Source organism: Triticum aestivum, chromosome 3A (genome assembly GCF_018294505.1).
Source record: "Triticum aestivum cultivar Chinese Spring chromosome 3A, IWGSC CS RefSeq v2.1, whole genome shotgun sequence".
Classification (NCBI taxonomy): domain Eukaryota; kingdom Viridiplantae; phylum Streptophyta; class Magnoliopsida; order Poales; family Poaceae; genus Triticum; species Triticum aestivum.
The window spans coordinates 25,737,084-25,752,590 of NC_057800.1; the positions used below are offsets into that span (position 1 = coordinate 25,737,084).

Genomic DNA, 15,507 nt, shown 5'->3' on the forward strand with positions numbered 1-15,507 from the left:
AGGGTGACTTGACAATCAATACAAAATTCAGAGGCAGGTGCAAGAGAGGCTCAGAAATACAATAGAAGATAGATCCTCTTTTTTCTGATATATCTCACGTAGTCCTGTAAGAAGGATGGTTTCCATGAAGCTACATGTACAGCTTTACTTGCCGCCTCTGCATCTGCATTTCGATTTGCAGGTTCACGTTGCAATTCAAAGATCTCACGAAAATATAGAACACACTAGTAACAGATTATAACTAGCATTAACATCATTCAAAATCTTAACAAAACAACAAATATTCATTTTTTGCAGGTTATTTTCCGAGCCACTGCGTTTATCCGTATGTGGTCGCTACTCACTCCGACGGAGGAGATGGTAGCACGGACTATTTTCAACCGGTTTGAATGACGGTCATGTAATAGGATATGCAATTAATTTTCCTATTTTTCTTATGCCAGCCGGTTGTGGCTTTATGTTTGCTTATTTCTTATGCTCTCTGTGAGCCTTTTTTCCTTTCGTTGAGACTATAAGACCTTTGTTGAACCTTTTTGCTTATTAATTGAGGTGGTCGTATGCATCGTTCTGATGCAGAGGCCGGGGAGATCCCCTTTTCGAAAAAACATCATTCAAAATCTCACGAACATAAACAGTACTCAGTATATACCATCAAAGATAAGGAGTTGGAGAATATCAGCCTGAACATGACATCGGACAGATATATTTTTCAAACAAGGGAAGAGAGACCTCCGCCCTGGCGATAAAGTGTCCAATTCAGGCAAAATCACCAGGACTACTTAAGGCTCACTTATGAGGACACTACCCCGGCCAGATTCTGGGCTCAGCGCTTCCTTTTCTTTGTTGCCCACTTTTCCAGGGCGTACTGGATGCCTTCTTTTACCGTCGCACGCCGATCTGCCTTGTAGTTCCACAACGATTTCTCGACCTTGTTCTTCCGCACAAGGCTTGTAATTGTAGACTTCATCCAGCGCCTTTGTTACCAAGGCGTACATTTCTTGGCCGTGCTCTTCCTTTAGTTGCCGGAGCTTCTCATTGTCCTTGGAGATAATTTCCTGCACCAAAGCTCACGCGCCGTTAGACAAGATGACACAACTATCTATGGAATGCTGGCAGTGATCAGACACAACATTTTGAATCAAAAATTTGTTACGAACATTATAATGAACTTAACATACACATACTTAATTACTTCTTGTATCACCACACCAGTGGAAAAATAAAGTCAGAATATTGTGAATATTCTGCATGAACAATTTAAATCACCATGATCTTTTAGTTTTTGGACCTTCCCGTCATCCTAAGAAATAATCCTCTTTTATTCTGGACAGAAGACAGATTATCATATTTTTTTGGATGAATGTTTGCAGGTTTTCAATCTGTAGCATCGATTAAGTTCAAGATGTTCCTCAATTTAACCTTAAATATAAAAGAGAAGCAAAACCATCCTAATGGGTGCTACAGAAAAAACATGTATTTCTTGCCATTTATATATGTACATAACATAAATATTCAGATATTTTGATCAAATTTTATGGTTTATCATCTCATAGCATTTCCTACAACCTTGAAAAAAATCGATACTTCTTTAAAGGTCCAAAATACAAAACCACTTTTCAGAACAGGTATATATTTCATTTTGAAAGGTTTTGAGAAGTCCAGGATTTGATATAGGCACCTTCATAGATCATGGTTCAAGTCGGACAGAGCACAATAATTCAAGGCTAAAATGAACCTTTTCTTCGGTTTTATATAACTATACTAGTGAAAATATAAGGTTGTGATGTTGAGTATTGCAAGTATTCTTCCTAGCAAAAATTTATTGATGTAGTTTTCACATTTTAAATCGGAATAACTTTGTGGCTGCATGCATCACTCAGATGCAGAGGCCGGGGGTACATCATGCTTTTCTAAAAAAAAAACGGAATAACTTTGTTTCTGTTAATGGTTGAAGTGAAAGGTGTTTGACAAAACACTGAATGATTCATGAATTTTTGGGTGTCAAGAAAAATTGGCAACCACGAAGTGTTCAGAACAACTACAAGTCCACCCTGAAATTGATAACTTGAGATTAAAAGTTCTGTTAGAGGAAAGAAAGTGTGTACCGTGCTATTCCCATGAAACATGGCAGACCAATTTTCAATCTGAGTTTCCCACTTGGAGTAAAGAATGGCAGCTGTAAATTCTGCATCGTCTTCTGGTAACTGTTTCTTACAAGCATTTAAGAATGCTTTTTCTTCAAGTTTGCCAATTCTTTTGATGCCTATATTTCCTCGACCATTTGTAAGATCCTGGAAGCCCTGCCATACAAGCAACAAATCAGAAGGATAATGCTGTTCAGAAGTTACACAAAAGCAATAGGTCATCATCGACGGCATGACGTTACACAGTACTGGACAAGAACTAAGATAATTTACGTAGCTTACATCTATTAGCTTCTTCCTAGCAGGTCGCAACTCATTAGTATGTGCTGTTTGCTTGGCAATCAGACCCTGATGGACTGATTCCCAATATTCTTTTTCCTCATACTTCTCTTCTAGCTTCTCGCGGAGTTCACCAATTCTCTTCTTCTTCGAAACTTCCTCACCTGGCATAATCTCCGTTACTTCCAATTCACCCTGTAGCTGTTTCAGTTCTATTTCAAGAGCCTGCTTGTCAAGAATTAGTTGCCGTATCTCAAGATCCTTATCTAGAGCAAGTTTTGTCTCCCTCTGCATTTTACACACAATAAATAAGACACTTGTATAGATTATTATACTGTCAGATGTGAGAAACAATTACAAAGACCCAAACCTGCTGTTCTTCAACAAGCTTAAGCAAAGTTTCACTTGCCCTCACTTTCTCCATCAAAGCACGCTTTGTTTGAAAACAGACCAAAGTTAGTTATGTGTACAACACAGTACACTAAATGGTAATTACCTAGCAACAATGCACTTTTTTCACTGGCAATATGGCCTCCCTACAAACTACAACGGTAAAAACAAATTCATATTGCTAAACATGCTGCATCTAATAATTTTATAACGTAATAGTATATGCAATGTTGTTATGCAGAAGAACATGGAAACAAACAATCATCTTCTATCGCTCCCTAGAGAAACTCAATATACAAGAAACAAGATGTCACACACCTCTTCCTTCTCTTGCTCGAGGGTGATTCTGTTAGACTCGTCTATAGCAGCTAGCTCATCAAGCTGTATTTTGTGAATTTCTGGTACAAATGAAATAAGTGTTAACAAACCATACGATCCAAGTATGCCAAGACAGAATTGCAGATGCGATGATAATTACAGAGTTCAAATAAAATAGACAAAGATTGACACAGACCTTCAGTGTGAGACTGGATGAGCTTCTTCATATCCTCCTCTGCCTTACCAAGCAATTGAGTCGTTTGATTGTACTCGTACTCAAGCTCCTGCACATTCCTATCCATTGCCTCAACCCGTTTGTCTAGACTTTCTTCAAGTCTGCCAGTTTTACGGGCTTCTTCATTCTTAAGATCAACAATGGTTTTTAGATCACTGTACTTACGCAACCAGGAACCAATAGGCGTGTACGATCTGTAATCATCCACTCTTGCAACCCAAGCAAACATCTCCGGCCCATGGTACTGCTGCCCCTTCCAGTGCCTTTTGCCGCATCCTCGTGCCTCAAAGTGATTTTCAAAGTCCATTGCATTTTTGAAACCACTCCAGTCTTTTGTGAACTCCACAATGGCACTCCTAGTATGGCCGTTGTGTTTGTCCCACAAAGGAATAACCTTTCGTGCGCAAAATTGCAAGAGCTGATCCCTCAAGTGGTTTCCTTGTTCTCCGACGCGGCGCCCGTTCTTCCATTCGGTAGGCACGTTAACAAGAACACCCTTCCATGGCCAAGCGAACTGCTCATCGTCTTTGCATTCATGAGGTTGATCATGCTCCATAGCCATTTCCGGAGACTGGCTCAGAGCCACTAATTTTGCGGTCTCCTTCTGAAATAGTGTCCAACATAAAAAAGATGAGACATGGATGATGTACAAATAACATAACACTTTCGGTATTCAAAACTATGCTGGCCAGCATTATGGAGAACGATTCAAGAATAAATAAAATTAACTCCTACAGAAAAAAAAACAAAGGATCGAGTCATAAAACCAACAGAACATTAAAAAAACCCTGAGCATATCTTCAGTGCTTATGTCGCTCGATGCAGAGTCCGCGCGTTATCCTCCTTTTCGAAAAAAAAAAAGAAATCTTCAGTGCATATGACAATATCATCCATTAATCTCAGGTTTCTCATAAAACATAAAACGAGCATTGCTCAGAAGATGTGAGCGAAGGAAAACATGATCTATCAACAAACATACATATCAGTATCCAGTTAACATCTGCTACAAAGAAAGCTTATACGTTTAGGTGTTGAGTTTTGTGGACCTACACGCACTGAAGATACGCTTAGGAAGGAGTAGATTTGGATAAGGTGTCGAACCATGGAATGAGGGCAAAATTCCCATAGTCTTTCAGGCCCTGCGCATCAAGATTTTGCATCGGATAAGAGCCAACATATTTCCTTTGGAACCAGAAGAGCAAATGCAGAGGACTCTGACTCTGAATGCATTTCGACAACAAGTTCGTCCATGTTTCATCTTTATATGTGTTTCTAGTTTTGTACTTTTTGTTTCATTTATATCATTCACGATTCTGAATGCAAATGATACAGCAAAGCATCATTTATCTTTGCAGCAGAAAACCCCCATTTATACTACGCCATCGGATCAAAGAACAGAGAAACAGAGAAACCCCCATCAAGTGAGTATGTAAAAGATCTCTTTCAGAGAATCGTAGTAAAAAACAGAGAAACAGAGAAATGAACTAATGCATCGGATCAAGTGATGATGGATTATTCAAGAAAAATGATGGGGTTTGCCCCTGGTTCAAATGCCCCAATCTGGGCTTCGAGATTCAACTGAGCGATGAGCGATACACTTACCTGCTCCTGCAGCCGCCGCCGATGAGGATGTTGACCGGCTGATCGGGCCGAATCACCGCCGCGGCTCCTCCGCCGCCCTAATCCCAACCTGACGTGTCTAACCCGCCGGCCGCCGTCGCCCCCAGCAAGAAAGTGTGCACCCTTTTTCAAGTACATACAGGAGGGGTAGAAATTAAGGCCTCCTTTGGTTTGTAGGATTTTTGTAGGAATTCTATAGGATAGGATTTGCAAAGGAAAAATTCCTTTGAAGCCCTTTGGTTTATAGGAATGGATTCCTATTCCTATGTAGGATAGGAATCAATCCTTCACGTTTTGGAGGGAAAAAAACATTAGCCTAGACTCAATGGAAAAAATCCTATCCTATGCACCAAATGACATCTCTTTCTCTATAGGAATTGACATGCATGTCATCTCACTTCCTATGATTTTCCTATTCCTATAAAATTCCTATCCTATGAACCAAAGAAGGCCTAAGTGGACGCAGGGACTTCCAGTCAGTAACCGAAGCACTTAATGCTGCTCTGAGTAGGAGACGCTCTCGATGAGAACGCAAGTCTCTTGGGAGAATGCAGCTTGCTTTGTCCATTCACACTGTGTATTACTCGTATTTTATTTTTTTAGATCTTTAATTTATCGATTACTATACAGTATATTACAGAAATTATAATAATTCACACAGAACAATATTTCATTCTGCCTCATAAAAAATTGGGTCGCACCTGCCTCCACCCGAGTCGCCCCCGTGTGGCGGCCGGAGGCTCCCAGATCCCGTCGCCCGGCCTCCCCTTCTCCTCCTCCTCCTCCTCCTCCCTCGCCGCCGCCCAAGGGCGAAGCCTTGCCGTTGCCGGCGGCAGCGGGGACTCGGGGCCCTCCCGCTCGTGAGGGGCTGGCGCGGGCCGGCGCCCCCGGGCCGGTGCGTGGTGTTCGGCCGGACGTCACGGCAGGGGATGACGGCGCTCCGGCGATTCCATACCTCCATGGCAGGCGGCTTCAAGGTCTTGGGCATCGCGGTCGTTAGGGACGGCAGCGGCGGCGCGGCCGGATCAGGGCCCAGGAGTGGGCTTGGTCTCCGGGTCGCGGTCGGCGCGATGGCGAGTGTGGCACGTCGGCAGCTCGGCGGATTTGCGGATTCCATCCTTGTTTGGTCCTTGACAGCGCGGGCAACTCCGGGGGAAACCCTAGATCTCCATGGGAGCGAGCAATGGCGGCGCTTTTGCGTCATAGTCCCTCTTCAGGACATCATTTTGGAATTTGCTCTGGTTGAAGGGACCAGCGACGCCAACGGCGCACGCCCGGTGGCGCAAGTGTCGATGAAAATCGCGCCGACTACGGTCATGAGGGACGATGGCGACGTCTTTGATGTCGTTTCCTTATCGAGGCATCGTCGTTGCAATTTGCGTCATCAGGCTCGGGATGCTCTGGGGGAAACCCTAGATCTGGGTCTCCCGGATCGGACGATGATGACGTTCTCTGTATCGCTTTCCCTCCCGGGGTCATCGCTTTGGAGCAAGTGATGGATGGAGGTGGGAATAGGAGGAGCGGTGTTACATCTACCGCAAGGCCGGCGGCGGATCACGGCGGCATGGCGCTGCGGAGTTTCGGCGATGGGCGCGCATGGATGGACACGCGCAGGATGGTGGCGGTTGTCTGGCGTCGTGGTGGCGTCGACGGCAGGCCTGGCAAGGTTAATGCAGCAGTACAACACTGAAGATGGATTGGTGGCAGGTGGCTGCGGCGGCCTTATACCCAGCAGGCGTCCTGGTTGAGGAGTGCGCCGGACTGGTGGGTGCCCATACCCGGCAGGTGTCCTAGTTGCGACCTCAGGTTTTAGATGTTAGGTTTGGCTGCAAGGTTTGTTTGGTATTAGGCCCAGACTATCAGTATCCCTTCATCAACTGGATAGGAGTAGCGATAGATATTGCCTAGACGGTGGCTTTTGTCTTACTATTGTATGACTTTATAAGGTCTTGTGTGAATAATTAATAAAGTGGCTGCGTGCATCTTTCAGATGCAGAGGCCAGGGTCTTCCTCCTTTTCTAAAAAAACAATATTTTATGTTGCCATCAATTTCTTTTTATTCCGACATCAATTTTTTTACCAATAATGTATCATTTATACCCCTGCCAAAAAACAAAACCAAACCGAAAATGGTGGCACCAAGCCTAAGTGCAACCCCAACGTGTCGATCCGAATGGACTCGCATTTTGTTTCTTTTTTTGTTTGTTTGGGTTGCCCGCGCGTCGTTCGCCCCCTTCTGCGTTCGGGTCGGCCGAGCACCCAACGCGCAGATGCATTTTCATCCTCGCGGCCGGCCTGTCGTTTTTTTTTCAAACATAATACCAACATCTTACATAGTTTCACAACCAAATAAATATATCATAGTTTATAAGCCAGACAGGGCCGGGGGCACGCGGCAAGGTGCTACTGGCCGGACGACAGTGGTGGTGCGGCGAGGTGGTGGCGGTGGCAGCGGCGTTGGTGCGGGGAGGTATGTGGGTACGGGCGGCTGTCCTGGGCACCGAAACTGGGCGGTGGCGGCCGGATGTGCTGGTTGTCGATGGGAGTAAGAGAATGGCATATGTGCCACCGACTAGCGAGCCAGGGGAAGGAGTAGGCGGCTGTCGCGCACGTCTGTTTTGTGTGCATGCTGATGCAACGAGACCCAAATTTGGGCCTGAAATGGGCCGTCTGGCGAACAAAAAGTAGACGCGCGTTCTTTTTTTATTAGGTCGACGCGTTGAGTCGATTTTTATGTTCGTTTCAATCCAAACAAACACGCACGGACGAAATGGATCAGTGTGTTATTAAAGTTGCTCTCTGACCGCCACTGCATAGCCGCACCCCGCCTCCGAGCCGACCAATCCCAGCCACCGACTGTGGCCGGTCAACCAAGTGCCTTTGCCACCCTACTGGCCCAACTTGTTTGGGACTATAGGCTTTGTTGTTGTTGTTGTTGTTGTTGTTGTTGTTGTTGTTGTTGTTGTTGTTGTTGTTGTTGTTGTTGTATCAAATCATATCAATCCAACGGCCTAGCCTGCTTCAATGTCGAGCTCGCAACACGTTTAGCGTGCAGTTAATTTCATGCAAAATATAGTGCTAATCACATAATAACACGCAAATAATATCCTACTTAATATCCGCATGCACTTAATATACTTTCAAATTAACGTGCATTGCACATACACATTGACTAGTATATTAAGAAAGTGATCTCCCAGCCAAAAAACAAAACCAAATCGAAAACGATGACCCCAAGTCTAAGAGCAACTCCAACGCACCGATCCAACCGGACGCGCATTTTATCCGTTTTTTGTTCATTTAGGGTGGCCGGATGTGCTGGTTGTCAATGGGAGGAAGAGAATGATCTATGTGCCACCGACTGGCAGGCCAGGGGAAGAAGTAGGCGGGTGTCATGCACTCGTGTCCGCGCCGATGCAACGAGACCCAAATTTTGGCCCAGAATGGATCGTCTGGTGGACGAAAAGAGGGCGCGCATTCGTTTGGGTCGACGCGTTGGACCTACTTTTGCGTCCGTTTCAACCCAAACGAACACGTGCGGACAAAATGGATTAGTGCGTAGGAGTTACTCTAACCACCACCTCGTGAGACTTTACCGCCACTCCACAACCACACCCTACCTCCAAGTCGACCAACCCCAGCCATCGACTATGGCCAGTCAACCGAGCGTCCTTGCCACCCTACTGGCCTATCACGCCCTTTGGCTATGTCTACCGGGACCGTTGTGACCATGGCCGAGCTCGGCATGCCGCAACCCCGTCCCTTTGATTTCGGCCATGCCCTGGCCATCACCATTGTCACGCCGACTGATGATTTTGCAAGTGCACAGGGCTATTTGTAGCATTTCCGTCATAAGTGAAGTGTCAAACTCCCAGGGAGCAAATAGGAAGGAATTAGTACAACTTACCCGGCAACTCCACTATCACTCACGTAGTTACGTACGCACCCAAGCTGTAGTTTAAAAATAGCCTACTTAGTAAATTGCTAGGAACACAAATAAAATGATAGTGTTTATCTAAACTACAAACAAGAAATAGAAAACAAAAAAAATTAAAGAAACTAAACTAAGGGAAACTGTGTTTGAGTAGTAAACATTCTCGAGAGAATTAGAGTCATCACCGCAAGTATGACACTGACAACACATGATAGACATGGCTCTTTAATTGTATCACTAAGCCACTTATATATGATCTCGTGTGGGTGGACCCAATAAAGTATGTATCCCCACTCCAGTTATCACCCACACTCGTGCCACCACCGTGCTTCCCCACTCCGGTTATCATAACTCATAGTTTAGGTTAGATCTTTTTAGTCCTTGCACGTGCGGGCTCGGGCGGATGATGACATTTCTTCTTCGAGTTTGTCTTCTGGACTCCGATCCTCTTAGAGTTCGTCCAGCTGGACGTACTCGACGAAGCTCTGGCATAGGCTCCTACCGTCTCCTTGCGGTCACGATGTTAGGGTTTCCCGACTTGCGTGTGCGATGGCGAGATTTGATGTCAGTTGCTTTAATTAAATATATTTAAGGGTTCAATGATGATGACTGCGGCTCTAGGACATTAGTCCTTAGGGACAAGTTCACTTTCCAACTGTCATCGACAAAGTCAGGCTAGCTTGATGTGCTGTACGTGGGTCGTTATGGCAGCGGTGCTCGGTCGTTTAGAGACCTCGATGTAATGCTTTGTACTTCTGATGAACTTGTATAATAGATCTAGATCTTTACTAAAAAAAAGCACTTGAATTCGTATATTTGTGATTCTTTTTAGTTGTGCAATGTAGAGGCGGAAGGTATCCTCCCATCCGCATTCGTTTGAAACATCCTAATTATATGCACGAAAATTAAAATAACAATTTTTTTCCATCTGCCATCAAAATAACCCATAAAGTAAATTACCCATCCCGCCATCCGGAAGTGAAAAAAATATTCTTTGTTAATTGTTTCTCTGAAGTTTTTCGTCTATGACGAAATTGCCTGTAAAGTTGAAGTAAATTTCCCACCCGTCACCCGTAAAAATGAAAAAAAATAACAAATGTTCCTTTGAATTATTCGTACATCATAGGGCCCTTCAGTTTTTCATCCATCATGAGGCTAACCTTCTCGTTTTCTTCTCATACACACATCAAGGATGTACTTAGAAAAATAAACGCATAATGGATCAAGTCCAACATTGATTCATGAGCATGTTAGAATGCACGTGTCTTACGATTCGCACGGGTTGGTGCACAAATATTCAAATACGTGAAGTGCGGATATTTGAAACTTGATTTAAGGACCACGATTATTATCCCGTTGCAACCCACGACCCCTTTTGCTAGTGAAAGGCCAAAACATATTATATCTCAATTATTCCCAACAATCCAGCTTGTGCGTAGGATCCTAAGACTATTTTTCAAACCGTTGGTTTGAGCTAACGCACAATCTTCATCGGCCTCATCATCTCGTTGTCTTCATGATCCAAAATCTGCATACCAAATGAAACGAACAAGTTGATAAAGACAGTGCTTGACAGACAAGCTAGATGAATTGAGCAATGGTTTCTGCTTGATGCTTACATGGCAATGGTAGACGTAGCCGGGGCCGGCGGTGACGTCGAAGGGGAAGCCACCGCTCTTCCCTGACGCCGCCGTCGCTGACGACTCCTCCAGCGGCTTGAACCGCACGAGCAGCGTGGCCACTGTGCTGGGGCGCACCTTGAACACGTTCTTCCATCCACGCTCCTGCCGTGGCACGACGTGCCTCCGCCCTCCGGCGAGGTGCCGCTGCATCCCGCACGCGAGCGCGTCGTTCCGGCCGCCCGCTCCGCCGCTCGCGCTCCCTCTCATGCAGTCCCTGAACTCGTCCACGCGCCGGAGCGACCTCTGCTTCAGCACGGTGAAGACCGCCAGGTGCACGTGCAGCGGGTGGTTGTCGTCGGTGAGGTTGATCACCTCCCACAGCTCCGACGTGCCCTCCCGCGGCGTCTCCGTCACCGGGTCCGTGTACGCTAAGCCGTTCAGGTACAGGTGCGTGGGCTCGTCGGTCCCGTTCTTGGTGTACTCGTACATGGCGATGTGCCTGGTCACCACCGCCTCCCGCACGTTCGGCTTTGGGTACTGCCGCATCAGCGTCGCCGGCACGGTCGACGGGTCGTGCTCCGGTTTACTCGCGACCACGAACTTCATCACCGCCACCATGTCCGCCTTCCCGCCCGGGTCGCCGGGGTACGGCGCCGGCGCGTCGGACCGCAGGGTCACCGCGTCGTGCTTGGCCCCGACGAAGTCGACGACGACGTCCGCCATCTCCGACGGCGCCAGCAGGAACCCCTCCGTGGGCACCGGCCGGGCGAGGTACACGGAGTCGGAGCCGACGTGCACGAAGCGTAGGCCGCCGGAGAGCGAGAGGCGGAAGAAGCGCGCGTTGCTAGCGTTGAGGATGCGGAAGCGGTACCGCCGGCGCCGCACGCGGAGGAACGGCCACGCCTTGCCGTTGGCGACGACGACGGCACCGAAGTACTCGGGCTGCCACTGCGGGTGCACGTCGGGGTTGTTGCCCGTGGCGTTCATGAAGAGCGCGCCGTCGCTCCTGAAGTCGCGGTCGAAGAGGACGAGGTTCCGGTCGAACTCGGCGCCGGAGGGGAGGCCGAGGGGCGCCTCCGCGGCCGGGTCGGACACACGGTACGCGCCGAGGAGGCCGGCGAGGATGTTGACGCGGGTGAGGCCCATGGCGTGGTCGTGGTACCAGAGGTTCCCGGGAGGCTGCTGGTTCGGGTACTCGTACGCCGGCGAGGAGAAGTGAGGCCCCGTGGTGGCGAAGCCGGAGGTGAACCAGGCCATGGAGTGGCCGTCGGAGGTGGACTGCTGGACACCCCCGTGGAGGTGGGCGACGGTGGGGATGCCCGTGCCGTTGCCGAGCCGTGCGGTGGCCAGCGATCGGTCCCACGGGAGGATGTGATGCGGCGGGAGGTGGTTGGTCCACGTCACGCGTGTGGGCACACCCTTCATGGCCACGATGGTCGGCCCCGGCACGGTGGCCGTCTCCTTGCTCGCGCCGTAGGCGAACACCCGCGTCGCCGGTAGGTCGCGGTGGAATTTCTGTCCACAAACAGAAAATTCAAACGCAATTCAGATTTCAGACACAATCTTACCTCATTCCAAAATCCAAAAAAACAAAAAGAACTAGTGTTCAAGTTCAAGATTCAACAGACACTTCCGACAGAAGTTTGAGTTTGTTGTTTAGGCCATCTTGTTATATTCTGGTAATTCTTTCGGATTTCAAATGTATCAATCAAAAGTAACTCGATTGTAACGAATTTCAAGCTAAATTGAATTCTTTTGAAACTTCTTTGAATCTAGCCCGCAATTGCAAGGTTACAAATACTTGGACACAACCGATTTATTTTGGTATTCTACTGAACACACAAAATTCGCAAGAGATTGGTCGACTTTTTGCCGAATTTACTGGGGAAATGACGTGTTCCAAACATGGTGCGTCCATACTGAGAGATCAGCCAATCAGACCGGTGCTGGCGCTGACTCCACCTAGTGTGACACGGACACATGATGATGCTGATGCTGCCTAGAAAGTCTCCTAAAGTTGGCTGGCAAAATCAAAGATGCACATGAAGCTGAAGAAAGCTCTGAATTATTGTCTGCCATTTGCTTCCAAAGTGATACCACAACCGGGCCCATTTCCCAAGGCGGCTGACTGACTCCCATCACACTCGTGAACGTGAACGCAATCCAAGAGATAGATTGATTGGTCTCGCAAATGACAAAGATGGCGAGATAGATTGGAACGGAATGGAAAGAATTGGCCGACAATTAATTGTGTGTGGTGATTCACTGAAAGTAGCATAGAATTGACAGTTCGGCCTTTGTCTTTCACAGCATGAATGGAAGAGAGGCCCCCTCCAATTCCATTGACAATGCAGAGTGCTATTGCTTCCTCTTTCTCTTTGATGCAAACATGTGCTACTACTGATGGTGGTAGTAGTGGATTTATATCTTGTAATCACCAGATAAGCTTAACAACAAAACTAGTGTGGTTTTTGGTACAGAGCCGAGAAAAGACATGGTGTTTTGTTCCTTTGTTATTCTGGCGGCTCTGAAATTAGTGGGCAGGGTTGTTGCCAGTGGGATGTTCTCTGGGGACTTCAGTGTTCAAGATGATTAGGCGCATAAACTTTAGATCAAAAAACTGCAAGTCCTAATTAATTTAGATTTAAAGAAATAGGAGTATATCTGAAGGAAAGCATTATAGTCTCTCCACGAAGGACAGGTGAGACGGAACGGAAAGATCAATTTCTGAAATGAAGATAACAAGCCAACACTGAACAATGAACAGTCGCTTCAACCAACAGTCGGCGTCACCACGCGTGCGCCGTCGTCAGGCGCAACCGAATCCAACGAGCGCCGCCCAGCGCAGTGGATGAGAACAGAGAGGCAAGCAGAGAAGAGAAAGGCAAGATTGCACACGCACGTACCCACATGGTGTCGTACATGCCGACGGCGAGCTCGCCGGTGACGAGCCTGCCGCCCTCCGCCACGCCGTACCCGCGCAGCACGGGCATGTCCGGCAGCTCGTCCACGAACTTCTCCAGCCTCCCCGCGTCCAGCAGGCGGACGCCCCACCTCCCCTCCTCGCCCTCGCCGTCGGCCAGCGCCACCGCCGCGAGCAGCAGCAGGCACGCGCCAAGAAACCTCCTCTCCACCATTGCCGCGACGCGGTCGACAGCGCCGCTTCGGTCCCCTTGGATTTCTCCGGCGAGAGAGAGAGATGGGGGTTCCACTGAGGCTGGCTGTTGACAGCTCGGCCTTGTGTTTGTCCGCTGGGTTTTGGCTGGGTTCTCTCTGCTTTAAAGACTTCGGGGAGAGGGGAGCGAAAGGGACGGCTCGGGAAGAATATCTTTGGCCTCGGGAGCCGAATTTATTGGTGTGGAATTTGTAATTTCCTTTCTTTGCAGAACCAGAATGACGTGGCCTTCTGTTCTCCCTTGGAAATGATCATGATTTTTATGGGTTGCTTGCTTTGAAGCATGGAAAAAGTAGTAGCTTGGACTGATTGATTCCATTTGGGTTCTCTTTCTTTGGTATCGGTTCAATGGGAATGGATTGATGTCTCGTTTCTCTTCCAGGTTCCATCCGGGTGAGATGACATCTGGATTAGCCACTAGTCAAAGTTCTGAATAAGCCACGAATCATTCTATCAGGAATGACATGAGGACTAGCTAATCCTATATACATATAGAAAGTTGATCCCCACTTTTCTACTCCCTCTATTCTTAAATATTTGTCTTTCTAAATATTTCAATAAATGACTACATACGGAGCAAAACAAGTGAATCTGCACTCTAAAATATGTCTACATACATTCATATGTGGTAGTCCATTTAAAATGACTAGAAAGACAAATATTTAGGAATGGAGAGAGTATTTATCTCAACATGCACATATGCCACCTCATCAAAGGCCCACCACTACATGCATGAGAATTTTTTTCCCATTATTAGTTGTTCTCATGTACACCTTTCACCTCACCATTCATGTCACCTCATCAAAGGTTCACTCAACATGCATGAAAAATAATCTCATTACGTTGGGCCACTTATATTCAAAATGGTATGCCTCATTTTCTCAACCAAAAAAACTACTCCCTCCGATACAAAATAAGTGTCACGGTTTTGAACTAAGGTTAGTTCAACCTTAGTTCAAAACTACGACATTTATTATGGATCTGAGGGAGTAATTTATTTGTTGTTTCTTGTTATCTTTAAAAAATGGAAATAAATCTTCAAATACATGGCAAGCATCAACTTCTTTAAAGTTTTTTTTCCAGATAGGAAGACTAAGAATTAACGAGGCATTACAAAGGAAGGGATTCATGCTGAGACATTGCAAGTTACTCCTACCCAGCTGTCAGAATTGTTTCCAAATTCCTAAACGGGTTCATACAATTTCAACGTGTCAAAATGCCTCTAAAAAATATTTTTAAATTGTCATCCAAAATAGTTGCAACTGCATATATTTATCTTGAGAATTGTCAAGTGCTTTCCGTGTCAAGATGAAAGAAGAAACAAATGCACCATGTGAATAGTAAAAGCACAAAAATTGTAAAAGATAATAAAACTCTAATTTTTTGCGGCAACAAACATTGTTGAATGTTCTACATATGTGCAAATTTTCCTAAGGAAAAAACTTTCCTAATGTTTTGTGCGAAAAAGGAAAATTGATGCTCTAAAAAGACTATTTTCTGAAACATACTGATTTTGTTATCCCCCCGACCTTCAAGAATGTGATTTCCCCACGAAAATTTGCACACAGGAGGAAAACCAAGCAATATTTGTTATAAAAATATTCAGTTTTACCTATTTATTTTGATTTTGCTGTCCATAGAGGAGCATTTGAGCTCGGTATTAGAATGACACTTTCACAATTAATGTGATGTGCACGTCTCCACGAGCATCTATCTATACATTTATATTGATATGCACTCCCTCTATTTTATTAGTCTGCATATATAATTTGTCTGAAGTCAAATTTCGT

General features: G+C 46.3%; 2 protein-coding genes across 2 annotated transcripts; both read right to left on the reverse strand.

Moving 5' to 3' along the window:
• Positions 1-779: 779 nt before the first annotated feature.
• LOC123056663 (factor of DNA methylation 4) lies at positions 780-5,133 on the reverse strand. The gene is made up of 7 exons (XM_044479983.1): positions 4,969-5,133; positions 3,328-4,209; positions 3,132-3,211; positions 2,794-2,856; positions 2,427-2,711; positions 2,106-2,300; positions 780-1,055 (listed from the first exon to the last, which is right to left on the reverse strand). The coding sequence occupies exons 2-7, from the start codon at positions 3,926-3,928 to the stop codon at positions 780-782; spliced, it is 1,500 nt and encodes a 499-aa protein (XP_044335918.1). The 5' UTR covers positions 3,929-4,209; positions 4,969-5,133.
• Positions 5,134-10,029: 4,896 nt separating this feature from the next.
• LOC123059974 (multicopper oxidase LPR1 homolog 2) lies at positions 10,030-13,808 on the reverse strand. The gene is made up of 3 exons (XM_044482538.1): positions 13,449-13,808; positions 10,540-12,057; positions 10,030-10,448 (listed from the first exon to the last, which is right to left on the reverse strand). The coding sequence occupies exons 1-3, from the start codon at positions 13,677-13,679 to the stop codon at positions 10,395-10,397; spliced, it is 1,803 nt and encodes a 600-aa protein (XP_044338473.1). The 5' UTR covers positions 13,680-13,808; the 3' UTR covers positions 10,030-10,394.
• Between the last annotated feature and the right edge of the window lie 1,699 nt (positions 13,809-15,507).

Bases quoted from the DNA above. Each gene is read 5' to 3' on its own strand.
- LOC123059974 (XM_044482538.1), bottom strand. From the start codon at position 13,679: ATGGTGGAGAGGAGGTTTCTTGGCGCGTGCCTGCTGCTGCTCGCGGCG. The intron at 12,058-13,448 runs GTACGTGCGTGT...GTTTGTGGACAG, and splicing joins GCATGTACGACACCATGTGG to AAATTCCACCGCGACCTACC. The intron at 10,449-10,539 runs GTAAGCATCAAG...TTTGGTATGCAG, and splicing joins GCTACGTCTACCATTGCCAT to ATTTTGGATCATGAAGACAA.
- LOC123056663 (XM_044479983.1), bottom strand. From the start codon at position 3,928: ATGGCTATGGAGCATGATCAACCTCATGAATGCAAAGACGATGAGCAG. The intron at 2,857-3,131 runs GTGTGTGACATC...TTTCAAACAAAG, and splicing joins TCGAGCAAGAGAAGGAAGAG to CGTGCTTTGATGGAGAAAGT. The intron at 1,056-2,105 runs GTACACACTTTC...GCTTTGGTGCAG, and splicing joins TGTTTCATGGGAATAGCACG to GAAATTATCTCCAAGGACAA.